This window comes from Henckelia pumila, unplaced genomic scaffold (assembly GCF_033568475.1).
Source record: "Henckelia pumila isolate YLH828 unplaced genomic scaffold, ASM3356847v2 CTG_525:::fragment_3, whole genome shotgun sequence".
In the NCBI taxonomy this organism is placed as follows: domain Eukaryota; kingdom Viridiplantae; phylum Streptophyta; class Magnoliopsida; order Lamiales; family Gesneriaceae; genus Henckelia; species Henckelia pumila.
This window is the reverse complement of record NW_027331857.1, coordinates 3685572-3700808: the sequence shown is the minus strand read 5'-3', so window position 1 is coordinate 3700808 and position 15237 is coordinate 3685572. Positions and strand designations below refer to the sequence as shown.

Below are 15237 nucleotides of genomic sequence, written 5' to 3'. Positions count from 1 at the left end.
AACATGAATAATGAATAACCCAGGTTATCTATCATCAATCAGTAATTTGCAATGTTGAATCTCAACCCAAGTTGTGCTGTTGCGAAACAACAAGAAATCAATAAGTTTAAAAATATATACAAAATTTAAACGTCTGAAGTTCACATAATTGCATCAGGCGCATACTGAAGTTAGATATAGTGGTTAAAGTTTAAGGTGGAGAGAGTTTTTGACTATAGTAGTGTTTAGTTGGACTTATTTTTTGTTCGTTTCAAATATAAAATCTCAAGTATGAAGGTGATAATATTTTGGGAAATTAAGTGTGTTTGGTGTAGTTTTTGAGAGTGATTGGATATTTAAAATTTGACTTAGATGCATTGATGAAAACAAAGAGTTGTTGACTTTTCAAATTAGAAATAGCGAAATGGAAGCCCAAACAAAAACAATATATGGTATTTGTAAAAGAACAATGGATTATAATTGAATTCGATTGGAATTGTTTGATATACCAATTTTTTTTGCCTACCTTTCAAATGTGTGACACCATAAGATCCAAATTCCAGAACCCCTATACCCGCTGGTATGATTTGCGCCCTTATCAACTATGATGAATCCATCATAACTGGACGTGAATGCCATAACCTTATCCCAACCTACTTTTTGTTCACTACTGTTTTTTTTGTGGGTACTAATTTTATGAACAACTACTTTTTTTTTTTTTTTTGATAAGAAACACTTATATATTATATACGAGAAGAAAATCTTACAAAAGGAGGACAAGATATCCGCTAATTACAAAAGAAAATCTTATTGTAAAGATGGAATTATTGTTTCCTAATTATCTACTCGTCTTTTGTAGAGATCATGGTTGTTAAAGCTTTTAGCTGTAGAATTACATACAGCTGACACATCGAATTCTGTACATCGAGAAACATGCCAAAGTATTCTTGCTGAATTGTTTGGGCAAAAACTGGTTGAATACGGGATTAATTATGATATTTCTGTCTATGACAAAAATGTCACAGATATTGCGACAAGCAGTTCAACCCACAGAAGCAAGGTATTGATGTTACCAGGATTTGTGTTATTGTTTGTTTTAAGCACTTTCAAGCACAAGAATTGAAATTCTCTTATGGGCTGAAAACACATCTTTGTTATTTATTTATACTTCAAACCTCTTCTCTGGCAGTATAATTTGTTCCTTGGACAATTGCCAAAGAACCTGCTTTACAGAATTTCATATCTAGAAAGCTTATGAAATAAACATACATATTATCTAAAAACTGCAATTATTATTTTTCTATTTTGTTACTTGCAATGGAAATTTTAGCTGCAATCGCATGATGTAAATGCAAAACTACAGTTAACACCGGGTTATGTGAGGATGATCAGAGGTTTTCAATAGTGTTTCTATACTAACAAGATGGGACATCTGTTTGATAGCCATCTTTGTTGTGGTTCATTGAAGTTGTTTTTAGTAATTCATATAACAAACTTCTTTTGGAATTGTCATCATGCATCTATAAGGTTTTCTAAACCTATGTTGGGTAGGTTTATTTAGGACTTTTTCCCTACAATCTCTAAACCTGTGATGTACTGGTTCTTACTTGGTGCCAAACTATCCAATCTGTTCGTTTATACTTTTTCATCAATATTGTCTTCGTTGGTTGGTCATAAATACTGATAGCACTAAGATTTTTGTTTTCAATTATAGATTCTAGAAATGCTTGAAATCATCCAGTTTGAATCACCAGATATTACATTAAAGTCTTCTCAGTTCGTCTCTAGTGTAAAGTTCGCATCTCTGGTAAGATTATTTTTATTTGCTGTTTTAATACTTGGCTTCCATTATACGTCAGCTGTTATACTCATTTTAGGCCGAGGACATACTCACCAACCCAGAAATCTCGGAAAGGGGTGTATATTATCGTTCAGAGCGTGGGGACCGACTTATTGACCTAGCTTCTTTCAGAGATAGACTTTGGCAGGTGCTTTCTGCTGTAGTTTCCCCTATTTCAGTTGATATCCACTTTTGATCTGCTGGTATAGCTCAGACTAAATGATATTGACTTTTTTTTTTTTCTCCCCAGAAATGCAATTCGATCAATCCCCAGTTAAGTTCTTTTGCGAGTGAAACTGAATTGAATGAAGTAAGAGAGGCGATCCAACGATTGTTGAGATGGGGATGGAATTATAACAAAAACCTTGAAGAACAAGCTGCTCAACTTCATATGTTAACAAGCTGGTCTCAAATTGTTGAGGTTTGCTCTAGTTTTGATAGTTTTCCTTATTATATTTTTTTATTTGTTATGAGTCCTTTTTGCCCTCGAGCTGGTGATAACTGGGATTGGCGAGTCGATGGGTTGGTTGAATCGTGTGGCTGACTGCTTTTCTATTTTTGCACATATATAGAGATCTTTTTGCAGAAATGCATTTTTCTTCCACCTTGGTTAACATGTCGTGAGAATACATTCCTTTGTTTCTTTTGATTAGTTTACTGTCTGTATTAGCAAAATGTCTATAAGAAAGACTCAGGCTGAGCAGGCTTAATCTTCTATTTCTCTTATGCCCTGGAATCTTATCCAACTAAAGTATTCTCTTCTACCTTATAAAACCTCTTAGTAGCTACTGGGCCCATAGTTGGGGAAAAAAATCCTATTCAAATAATTTTTTTACTGGTAACTTCCCAGTCATGTAGCGTGCTAATTATCTCAGAAACTCTGTTGCCATTATGTTGTTTGTTCTTCCCTTTTTCAGATATCTGCATCCCAAAAGATTTCATTGATTGAGAACCGATCAGAAGTGTTATTTCAGTAAGTAAGCCTCTTTTTTCTCAGCTTTTGATGCACATTCAATTTTTCTCAGTTGAGTTCCATGTTGACAGTTTGCTAGATGCCTCCTTGAATGCTTCTGGTTCTTCAAACTGCTCCTTAAAGATGTCACAAATATTGACACTGGTTAGATTGCTTAGTTGCCTGAACCGTGCTTTGGTCCTGTTTTTCTTTTTTACCTTTTTCTTTTTTATTTTTTTGCCTAATGTGCAATGACTTGATTTATGAGTTGTTTAAAGGTTGGTCTCACATGCATGGCCAAACTGCGTGATGAAAGATTTGCATTCCCTGGTGGCTTAAATTCTGACTCTGTTGCGTGTCTTGACATTATCATGGCGAAACGGTTATCAAATGGGGCTTGCCATTCTATTTTATTCAAGCTTATCATGGCAATTCTTAGACACGAATCTTCAGAAGCATTAAGAAGGCGGTATGATTTGACTAACAATTGTTTTCATGACAAAGTGCTTAAAACAGGAAAATGTATCTGACCCTTTTTGTTATGGTCAAACCAGCCAATATGCTTTGCTTCTTAGTTATTTCCAGTATTGTTGGCATATGCTTGATCCGGATGTTCCCTCAACGATTCTACAGTTTTTATTAGATGACGAACAAGACAATGGAGATTTGGATCTCAAAAAGGTTTGCTGACTTCAAAGTAAACATTTTTTTTTCTCTTTGGTGACCATGTAATTGAATAAACATGTGTCATTTCTTGCAGATCGACAAAGATCAGGCTGAGTTGGCTCATGTAAATTTTGCTATCATGAGAAAGGAAGCTCAGTCGATTCTTAACCTGGTTTGTACCGGATGAATATTTAATTATTTTTTATTTTGTTTTGTCCTTTATGTAGGCAATATTAACGTAGCATTGGATAGAGGAGAAAATATTATTTCATATATTTCTCAACAGAGTATATGCAATAGACTAAGTAGTTCATATATTGTTAGTTTTTGTGGTCAATAAATTTACTTGCACTTTATGGATGTGATTTTGTATTAGTATGAGCACCCTTGGCTGAAGCCAATGGACTAAAAGCACTTATTTATTTATTTTTTAAAAAAAGTGTTATTCTTAAAAAATATAAGCTACAACTTCTGTATCCAAACTCACTCTATATCATATATTTGCTTTTGATTAGAAATGGTTTTTTTTTCCACCGAAATTTTGATGAAAGGAATCACCGGAGGTTCCAACCTTAATCTATTTGCTCTAGTATGCATTGCATGGCTTAGTTTTGTCTTTCCTACAGTTGGGAACATTTGGTGCAGTTGATTTGAATTGGTTATCCTTTGGCCTGTCTTATATCTGTGTTAAAATTCTCTGCCTCTCTTGATTTGATGTCATGTTTATTTGTATTTTTTGTGTTTATGTATGGAGAGAGAGCTTATGGTTCAGACCTCCTTTTTCTCTTCAAATCAATCTTGAACTGAAGAAGTTAATGGCTTCTTGTTATTATAAAAAAAAAAAAAAAGGGTAACTAGAACTCTAGAAGGCAATTCGCTTTGAATGGGTCGTAGTTTAGCTGGGAGTTAATACTGGAATTGCTTGAAGTGTTTTCACAGTGTGCTACTTTATTACTTTCTTGGTCTCGGAAAAAACGCCAGAAGGCAGCATTTAGACTAGGGCTTCTTATTGCAAGAGTATGCATGAGTTGTACCAATCCAGAATAGCTCCAACTAGTGACATACAAGACTGCAAAACATAAAATGAACTTCAATAGTAGTCCAAACATAGTGATCCGCATGCCATGGTCAATAAATTTTAATTTCTACACCTGCACTCTCTTCTGCTTTATTTCGTAATGCATTTTATTTGTTTGAACTTTAGGTTTTAAAAGACGCCGCTCAAGGAAGTGAATCTGCAAAAACCATGTCACTATACGTTTTAGATGCATTGATTTGTATTGATCATGAGAAGTTCTTCTTGGGCCAACTTCAGAGTAGAGGATTTTTGAGGGCCCACTTCTTGAACATCAGTAATTTTTCATATCAGGTAAGCCAGTTACCCAAATACGATTTTGCATAGTGATACTTTTGCTGCTCACCATCAGAAAATGTTTGCAGACTATTATGCAGCTATCTGCATTTAATGGTGGAAATTTTATTATATTTGTGGGTTTTCCGAGATTCAGCACTTGTCAAGCTTTTGTTGCAAATCTTGTTGATCATATTCTTGGGATTTTTTAATTGTTAGCTGAAGATATGCCTCGTTCTGTTGAAGTAACCACTGTCCTTGTTAAACAACTTGTGAATCTTAAAAACTGATGGTGAATGGTGATGTATATACTGAACCAGCGTGCATTGCCATAGGAGGAAAGTTGTTCTGTTCTCACTTAAATACTTTGGAGTCGTAGTTGAACAAGAAAAGCATTGTTGTAGATGTGACAGTTAAAAGATCTAATCAAGTGTTGAAACTTGGTTGTTGCAAAACGGTAAATGTTGAAACTTGGTTGTTGAATAATGATAAATGTTCAAACTAGGTTTCTTTCTACTTCCAAATTGTCAATGGTAAACCATTGGCCCTGCATTGCATCTAATGCCCCTGTGACATGCGTACTGAGGTATTTTTAGGACTGCACATTTTCTTTCAGACAATATGGCCGGATATTTTAAAACTTTTTGGTCAAATATTTGGTCTTCGTGTGATTTTGCTTCTTGCTTGACTCTGGGCTGTTCATGTTTTTTTAATTGCTCATACTATGTCATACCCTTGTCCGATGCCAGGATGGTCCCTTTTCTTTAGATTCAAGGCAGCGAATCTGCACTTTAGAAGCAGAACTTGCCTTGCTACTGAGAATTAGCCACAAATATGGGAAGTCTGGGGCACAAGTTCTTTTTTCAATGGGTTCTCTGGAACACGTTGCTTCGTGCAGAGCTCTGAATCTGCAAATGAAGGTTTTTACTGTCTGTCACCCTCTTTCAAATTGTGTTTTAGTCACTGACTCTGGTGTGTAGGCGAATCTGAAATTTTATAACCATTTATCAGGGAAATGTCCAGCGTTTTGATAAGAGGATTGGAATGAATTTATCTGTTAATGTTGATAAACAAAGAATGGTTGTTGCTCCTATACTGAGATTGGTGTATTCCTTGACTTCGCTTGTTGATACTTCTGAGTTATTTGAGGTGAGTTATCTTGGTATGTGTGAGAAAAATACTTGTTATTACACTTCATGCATGTGTTGATGATGTCGAATAGAATTTTCTTGAGTAAAATTTTCTCTGTAACGTATTTTAATTGAACTCATAAGTTAAAGCGCCGTTTGGAATGTAGCTCTATGTTGACCTCCTCAAGTTTATTCTTTATTGGAACCTTGAGGTAGAAAGCTAGATTTTAACAGAATTAGAATCCAGACAATTCCAGTTGAAGGCAGGTATTGGAACGGGAAGATCTATAAAATTGCATGATAATTAGCTCTTCTAAGACCTTTTTGTTTTCTGTGTTGTGTTAATAATTCGATGCTTGCTGCTGCTTTTTTCTCTACCGTGTCTATAATTTACTAATGAGGAACTTGGAGATCTATTATCTTCATTATGTTCATCCAGAGAGTGATTGTGACATAATCCATGTATGGTGTATCACATAAAGTATTGATGTGTATGATCACTTTTGCTGGCCACTCATTGGAATCCAGAATCTCGTTTGGCAAATTATGTTTTTGTTGGTCAGAGAAATAAAAAAACTGACTGAAGTGATATATAATGGTATATGTTAAGACACATTTGTGAGTATAAATCATATGTGCTTTTTCTATATTAAAGTTATTCTGGCAATGGAAGGAATATAGACGTGGATTCTCAAACTTCCAAGAACCCTTGCCATAATTTTTTGTGAGAGTTGGATTGATTGCATACAAAACGATTCGTGGGTGCTTTGTGTCTAAACCACCAATATTAAGTTGGTCGAGTTGACTATTCCATCAAGAGAACAAGTGTCGATTAAGAAATTGACTCGAACCTAACTTAAACCTAAAAGCTAGCTCAAAGGGGAGGTTGTCCTTGTCTACATAAGGAACTCTCAGGAACCATATTCAACCGATTTGAGATATATTTCATCACACCTCCACACGTCCAGGAATGAACATGTGGAACGTGGAGATATTAACGGGTGATCCAACTATTGACAGCCCAATTATGAGCAATCCAACGCATAACGGTGGTTCTGAGCTCTGATATCATGTTAAGAAAATTGACTTGGACCCAACTCAACCCCAAAAGCTAGCACAAGGGGGAAGGGTTGTACTTGTCTTTATAAGAAACTCCCAGGAACTTTATCCAACCGATGTGAGACGCACATGTTTTGTTCACTTGCTCATTTTAATAGTAATGAAAATTGTTTCTTACATTTCTTAATCCATGCGACATGATTAGATATAAAATTTGAGGCGTTTAAAAATATTACTAAAATATTTTTCCAGAAGCAGCTGAATGCATCCACATTTTCCTCGGACATTTTATTTCAATGTGTTTTCTTCTTTTCTCTCTTGTTTTTTTTCCCCAAAAAATCTGTTTCTTTGAGTTTACCATGGAAGTTAAAATTCTGAAAAAAAAAAAAATTTGTTTCTTTGAGTTTACCGTGGAAGTTAAAATTCTGTAAATCGAAAACTTTCGGTGACCATTGTGAGACTGATAATTTTTCTTTCTGGGCATCTCTGGGTATTTGATAGGTGAAGAATAAAGTTGTACGTGAAATATTAGATTTTGTCAAAGGTCATCAGTTGCTATTCGATCAAATTCTCAGGGAAGATATTTCTGATGCTGATGAATTGACTATGGAACAAATTAATCTTGTCGTCGGCATACTTAGCAAGGTAAAAACCCTTAGAATTTACCTTGTTTTTAATCTCAGGCGGATAGTTGTGCTTGCCATTTGTATATCGATGGCTTAAACAATGACGATATATCTATTGCATAGTAGCTATTAAGCTACTGTTGAAAATACATAATGGCTGTTGAAATTACGTGGCATGCAATTATGCCAAACAGCTTACAAATCGTAGTCTTTTTTTTTTTTTTTTTTTTTGGGGTCAAAGTTTCGGCCTTTATTTCATACTGAGGGGTTCCTTCTGCACATGATTTTTTAAATAACTTTAAGGTTTGGCCATATGAAGAAACCGATGAATATGGCTTCATTCAAGGGCTGTTTCGGATGATGTGTACTCTTTTCTCCTTTGATCCAGATATTTTTGCTTCTACCCAATCATTCAGATCGGAGGTAATACAACTGAAAAATCTTCATTCTCGTTCTGTAGACACAGCATAGAGTAGTCTGTACTATATTTAAAGTCTGGATCTTATTGTCTGTATTACCCCTGCTTGTTAATTAATTGTTAAGGTACAGAACACCTATTACAAACCCTGGGCATGTAAACTAAATTGACCAGGTGGTTTCCCGTTTCCTGCTGTTACAACTTTTTGCCTTAAACCAGACATTGTGCCTAAAGTTCGAGAATCCTTGAATAAGCACTAATAAATGAGCAAAATACCTTTCAGATTGAAAAATAATTTTTTAGCTATTAGTTTCCTAGGGTATCTTGATAAGTTTTTGTATGTTTAAACTTTAAAGTAAGTTGTTCACTGTGTCACTGGAGTTTGTGGGTAGTTCAACTGAGAAGCCATGGAGGCTATATGCAGGAAACCTTAAATTCTAGTTATAAGGACTGAATCTCTTTTCTATATAGTGCTCTATTTTTAAATAAAATTTTTGTGGTCTGACTCTGAATCACTTGTAACATTCTAAATAACTCTTTTCCAAGTTACTTTTGGTATCCTCTTGTTTCTTGGGATCTACTTATTGTATCCTTTCACACTCCCTAACAAATTTGGGTTTGTAGTATTGAGTGCCCTCAAACCATCTCACTCATCCAACCGAGACTTTCTTTCAGTTCTTACAACCTCAATTTTTTTCTCTCTATATAATCATATCTAATTCAATTTATCCTTGGACGACAACAATCTGGTCAAATAATTTGTAGCGCACACATGTTGCGAGTGATGTGACTAGTACAAGAGCATATAAACAGTACATACTTATCCAAGATTCTTTATATAATGAAATTGCTATCATCTTTTTCCTTGGTTGATGGAGAAGAAAATGTCTCATCGTGCAATGAGCTAGCCTAAAATAATTGTGATGACTTTGTAATAACAGTCATCTTGCATCAATATGATTATTATCCAAGTTATAATTATTAAATTTGTACCATGGATATATCTTCTTTGTAAAACACAATGATTTGTCTGATCCTTTCGCCTGAACATGAATTTCAGATTCAACAGAAGGCTGAAGCAAGCATATCCCGCCTTTGCTTTAGTTTAAGTTCTTATCTTTATTTTCTTGTGAACAAGAAGTCCCTAAGACTACAGGTAAATGTTAAGGATGCTTGCTATCTGTCCAGCTCTGACGGAACAAAATGGAAAACGTGTTCTCTGATCGTATATTCCTAATAATAGGTTTCAGATGGTCCTCAAGATTATCGTGCTGCTGCTGGAAGCCAGCCACCTACGCTAACTTTGCTTGTTTTCTTCCTTGGGACTATGGCAACTGCTATTGAAAGAGCTGCTGAGGAAAAGTATTTACTACTTAACAAGGTCTGTGATGTGCTTTTTTAGATTTATCTCAATATGTTTTATTCTCAGACCTCAATGATTATACAAGTTATGAAATATGTCTCTATAGATTAAAGACATCAACGAGTTAGCAAGACAGGAACTTGATGAAATCATCAACATGTATGTACCTCAAGATTGTGTTTCATCGTCAGAAAATATACATAAAAGGTGCTGTCTATCCTTCTCTTCATTCACACGTACAATTTCTTTGTGGTTAGTGGGGGATATGTGCATCGCATTGCATGTGAGATGCCATATTATTTGATTGTGATCGTCTTTATTTGGCGTTTCTTTAGTAAGGGGAAAAAGGAAGTAAATTATCAATATATTTTCCTAGCTTAATCTCAGTCAGTTGTTGACTGGAACTATTAATGGTTGTCTCCAAAATCTGAATTTAGAACGACTGAAGGTATGAGTGTGATCTTATTTGGTCCAGTTGCTATATTAGAAAAGCTTATTGGCTTGACCATAGTTGTCATCATCTGCTTCTTTATATACTGTCATCACTTGTGCTTGGTTTAATTTAATTTCCAATAGAATCAAAACAAATTTTTAATGTATTTACCTCGAACATTATGATGCACGACATGGCTTCTGAATGCATGTTAATTAACAAAGATTAAATGTAGCGTACTCAATCTAATTATGATTACATTAGCTTGCTGCCTAAAGTTCTTGATATTATCGTAATCAAATAAGGTGGTTATTAGAGGCCACCAGAACTCCTTGATGTCATGTCACGGTTATTGGTATATCAAGCTACAGGAGCGTACTCAAGTTAAGCTATGTCGAGCTTAAATGTATATGATAATATCTACAACTTTATGATATTTTTTTCTCTAAATAGGAGATATATTGCCATGGTGGCGATGTGCCAGATCGTTGGGCACAGGAATCGACTTATTATGCTTTTGCTTCTACTTACGCAAAACGTGATGAACATTGTCCTTGCGCATTTCCAAGATAGGTAAAATTTTGTCCATGCCTGACACCTGTGGTGGTAAAATTATTTTTTCTTTCGCTGATGTAAATTTTCTCGACAGTGCATATGTAAGTGATTACAGCCACTCTATGAAAGTAATTGCACAAAACACCCAACTTGATGCCAAAGAGGACCTCAACACGCTGTGTGGGAACTCAATTCCAGTTCTTGAAAGACTTGAAGCTCTAAGAGAGGTAAGTCCCCTTCTTTTTTACTCGGGTGCCGCTATTCATGACATTTTCTCTGCTACCATATCTTTCAGCTTTTGACAGATTATATCTATCTTTAAATTTCTTCGCTTTTAGTTGCGCCAAAAACTATATACTAACATTTAATTTACAAACAAGAGGCACTGGTGGATACCATATCTACAGAACAGAGTTGCATATACGTTTTGTCCTCCTGTATCCTCCATTTTAGCTATCCGTTTCGATTTGATTTTTTTTTATGCGACTAACAAAGAAGTACACAACGGAATCTTAATGGATATAGTTAACTGCAAGTATAAATCATGCTATATTGAAGAAGAAAGTATTTACTTGGTGAGTTGAACTTCATAATAATAAAGTTGAAGAGTCATTTTCTCCATCAAAATTTTGTCGGCACCATCACTTCGTAACTTGTTGGACGATCTTGTAGTATGAGTGCTTGATTCAGCTACATGCATGATTTATTATTATTTTTCTATTTTTTTTTCGTTTTTTTATGCATGTGTTGCTTGTGGATTTACAGGATAAAACTGGGCAGAGCCTCAAAATTTTTGGTAGATTAGCGCGGTCTCTGAAGGAGATAGCCATTCAGAAGTTGTCAACTTAAAGAGATCCTGTGTCTCATGTGTCCCATTAATGGCGTTAGTAATTATATGTATGTTGTATTAAAAAATAAAGCAGGTGGATAATTTTTCTCCTTAGTTTAGATACAGGTCTTATAATATTGTTTCTTTAGAAGTAGACTAAGCTAATTGTATTATATGTTGCTACATTACACCAATGGGGTATTCTTATATCGATTACTTCGCTATAGACTTTTGTTTGTACCGGACAATACAAAAAATGATAAATACTGGGAATGAATTTGATGAAAATGAGTTTGTTTTGAATTTATATTGTCAAAAATGAGTTGCAGGAGCAGGATGACATTGAGTTGTGCTTGGAAATGGTTGCATAATGTCGTATTTTTGGTATCTGATTTGATTGTTGGAGATTATTATTATTATTTTTTTGACATCGATTGTTGGAGATTATTAATAACGATAACTTTTGAGACTTTTATGCTCTAAACTTTGAAATTTTTGTATATTTAGTCTGAACTTATTATGCCTATGTACTCTTATGAAAACTGGTGATTAATATCTAATCAAGCGTGTGATTAATTATCTAATCACTTTTTTCATTAGTCTGAACTCTGAGCTTGTTATGCTTATTTTAATTTTTGTTTGGTTCGATATAATTATTCGTACAAGCACACGCAAGTTTTCTATACCTGATGGGTATATGTTTGCATTTGCTTTAAAACGATTGATTATGAATTTTTCTTCGCAAGATTTTGAAAACTTTGTATAGAAAAACGGAGAATCACTTTTTTTTTTCAACTATTTTTAAACATTATTCTAATCTCCATAATTAAGCATGTGATGTTTTAATGTTTCACTTCGATTATTTATTTTACACCCTACTCTTTTCAAAAGTGGTGATTAATTATCTAATGAAACTGATCAAAATAGTAGGGCATTCTATAAACTTCTCGATAAGATGGGGTAGATTTTTTTTATTTTTTTTTATTTTTGAAAGTAATCAAATATATTAATAACTAATTACTAAAGATGTACGAAAGGACTTGTACAACGATGGATAGCATCCTTTCAAAATTTAGGTATTACTTTGTGATGTGTTAAAATTTCATCCAATTTGTACAATTTGTGGATTTGTAATATCATTCATTTTGAATTTTCAAATGATGATTTTTTATTCTTCTTTTTACCGCATAAATGGCAATGGTAAGCTTCTTAATCTTACCAAATGGTTATTTTTTAATCATTCTAAGAGTAGGTCTACCCGATTTATATCTACAATAAAAAGTAATATTTTTTCGCAAGTCAAAGAGTCATAGATCTCTCTCACAAAATTGACTCATTATACGCTCGCATACGAATTTTTAACTTGTGTTACTTTTAATGGTGATGTCCTATTATCAAAATAATTTATTTTTATTTTTTTAAAAAAATAAAGAATAATATATTTTTATTCATGATCAAACTCTAACAACATTTTTATTTTGAACACATATCAAAATCATTATACAAGTTGAATAATTTATTTATATATTTTAACATTATTTAAATGACCGACCAATTCGATCTTTGTCCCATTTTAAATATTCTAGTTTACATTTCTCGTTAATTTGTGTCATTTCAATCCGAGTCTCCCGGAGGATCTTTATTAGATGCAATGTGCATAATGTAGGTATCTAAATTCAAAATAAATTTGGGATAACATAGACAAGAATCACAAGATGGTTATATAAAATAATATTTTCTCAAGTAAAAAATCCATACCTATTTCCAATCATTCTAATTAATCACTCTACTAAAAAAATTCACTCTTTCATACATATACAATTTACTAATCGTGATAAATCATCTCAGATTCTCATAAAAGAATCAAGAATAGTACGCATCTCTTCAGCCTGTGGGTGTAACAGATCACCAGCATGGAACTCTTGGACCATTCCATTAACTTCAATCACACTGCAGCCAGATTTTTTTTTTTCTGGTCTCTCATCAATCAACTTCCTAACGCTCTTTGCTTCAGCCTCCCAACCAGCTTCCTTGTACATATTATAGGCAAGAACACTGATCCCATAGTCAGTCTCTCCTCCATCAGCTATCTTTTTCCACACTCTATCACCAATTTCAATGTTCCCATGATTCCGACACGCCCCTAGCAGAGCTCCCCATATATTAGCATCCATTTCACCCATTCCGCACATTTTCTCATCGATAAATATCTCTGCCTCTTCTAACTTACCAGACCTTGCCAAAAGGTCGACCACACAAGCATAATGCTCGATTCTCGGCCTAACTTCATAGACGCTGTCCATCTTTTTGAACAAAGATAGGCCTTCTTTGACCAACTTTGTGTGACCACAAGCTGTAAGAACAACAACAAAAGTTGCCTCAGTTGGCTGAGCCCCATATGTGATCATGCTATCAAACAATTCAAGAGATTTCATTCCATCTCCGTTCATTGCTGCACCTGATATAATAGCATTCCAAACTCCACTATCCTTGTTAGGAATATCATTAAAAACCGCGAAAGCCAACTCCAAAGCACCACATTTCGAGTACATGTCAACCAGTGCTGTGGCTATGATTGGATTGAAAGAGTATTTGCACCGCTTAGCATAAGAGTGTATCCATAAGCCTTGCGCCAATGCACCAAGATGGGCACAAGCAGTGAAAGCACTCACAAGAATCGACTCATTGGGCTTCAAGCCCATGTCTTCCATGCTTCTATACAAAGAAATCACTTCCTTAAGATTACTAACTCTTGAATACGCCGCCATGATCGCACTCCAGGATACCACATTCCGTTCTGGCATTTCATCGAAACACTCCCTTGCTTTCTCCGCGTCCCCCATTTTCCCATATCCATCAATCATTGCAGTCCACAATACAACGTCTTTTATGGGCATTTCATCAAACAACATCCGTGCTCTTCCCATATCATGTTTTAACGCATAGAACTCGATCAATGCGCTAGCAACAAACAAGTCACAGCAAAATCCTAACTTGAGGACATGGGCATGTGTCAAAAGTCCCATGCATCTCATGTCACCTAAAATCATAGAACACGCCTTCATCAAAGGCGTGAAAGTGTAGTTGTTTCTGATAAGCCCATCCCTTAGCATGTCTTTGTAACATAAAATGGCGAATACGGGCAAATTGGATTGAACATATCCTCTAATCATCGTATTGTACAAGAAAGTGGAACGGTGGCGGAGATTTTGAAACACCGCGCGTGCATGAGAAAAGAAAACAGGGTTGCAGGAGGCGACAGTGAATGAGATAAGCGGCGCAACGGCGGCCGGGATTTGTGAGAGGTTGAACTTGAGGAGGTTGGCATGAATTTGTTTGAGTTGGCTCAGAGTTTTGCATTTCTCAGCAAGGAGCGTGGTGTTTGTAATCCAATTTGCTTCAATCATCTAACTTTTTATCGATTGTCGAAGCTTCATACAAAATCATTAAAAGATATAATTGTGCCAAGGAGTTTGGTGGGAGCACCGATCCCTTGCTCCCATTTTATTTTATTTTTTATTTTCAAACATATCAATCAAAATAATTATATATACAAGTTGTATAATTTTACTTATTTATTTTAACATTTTTTTAAATGACCGACCAATTCTATCTTTGTCCCATTTTAAATATTCTAGTTTACATTTCTCGTTAATTTGTGTCATTTCAATCCGAGTCTCCCAGAGAATCTTTATTAGATGCAATGTGCGTAGTGTAGGTAAGTCCTCTTTTTAAGTTCTCAGTAACATTTCAGTCAATGTATATTGTAACCCTCAAATCTCAATTGATTAGCAATTCGATGACAAATATTAATTACAACACAACCCAAAAAAAAATTTACTTCTAAGCTTTATTTATTTTTAGCATGCATGTAATTAGCATGATCATTTAAGTTTCTTGATCAACAACATATCCCGTACATGAAAAATACTATATGTACAATGAGAGTTGCACACACGATTACATATTAATGTTGAGATTACAAAACTACTCTAAATACATTTTTTAAATTAAAGTGCATCCGAAATAATTTTGT

General features: G+C 34.7%; 2 protein-coding genes across 2 annotated transcripts in view; one reads left to right on the top strand and one right to left on the bottom strand.

Annotated features, from left to right (window-relative positions):
* The window catches only part of LOC140873365 (nuclear pore complex protein NUP205), a 30457-nt gene extending 18955 nt beyond the window's left edge, over positions 1-11502 (top strand). The window contains exons 26-45 of the mRNA XM_073276470.1: positions 839-1039; positions 1694-1786; positions 1857-1967; positions 2070-2240; positions 2737-2792; positions 2864-2936; positions 3050-3240; positions 3326-3452; positions 3532-3609; positions 4642-4806; positions 5538-5708; positions 5800-5937; positions 7479-7622; positions 7907-8026; positions 9082-9177; positions 9265-9402; positions 9491-9591; positions 10271-10390; positions 10467-10599; positions 11138-11502. Coding sequence (XP_073132571.1) covers positions 839-1039; positions 1694-1786; positions 1857-1967; positions 2070-2240; positions 2737-2792; positions 2864-2936; positions 3050-3240; positions 3326-3452; positions 3532-3609; positions 4642-4806; positions 5538-5708; positions 5800-5937; positions 7479-7622; positions 7907-8026; positions 9082-9177; positions 9265-9402; positions 9491-9591; positions 10271-10390; positions 10467-10599; positions 11138-11221 — 2511 coding nt within the window. The 3' untranslated portion in view covers positions 11222-11502. The remainder of the gene's footprint in view (positions 1-838; positions 1040-1693; positions 1787-1856; positions 1968-2069; positions 2241-2736; positions 2793-2863; positions 2937-3049; positions 3241-3325; positions 3453-3531; positions 3610-4641; positions 4807-5537; positions 5709-5799; positions 5938-7478; positions 7623-7906; positions 8027-9081; positions 9178-9264; positions 9403-9490; positions 9592-10270; positions 10391-10466; positions 10600-11137) is intronic.
* Positions 11503-12915: 1413 nt separating this feature from the next.
* LOC140873291 (pentatricopeptide repeat-containing protein At5g66520-like) lies at positions 12916-14679 on the bottom strand. The gene has a single exon (XM_073276378.1). The coding sequence runs from the start codon at positions 14606-14608 to the stop codon at positions 13046-13048; it is 1563 nt and encodes a 520-aa protein (XP_073132479.1). The 5' UTR covers positions 14609-14679; the 3' UTR covers positions 12916-13045.
* Between the last annotated feature and the right edge of the window lie 558 nt (positions 14680-15237).

What these genes read in the sequence shown, in the direction of transcription:
- LOC140873291 (XM_073276378.1), bottom strand. Translation starts at nt 14,608, where the DNA reads ATGATTGAAGCAAATTGGATTACAAACACCACGCTCCTTGCTGAGAAA.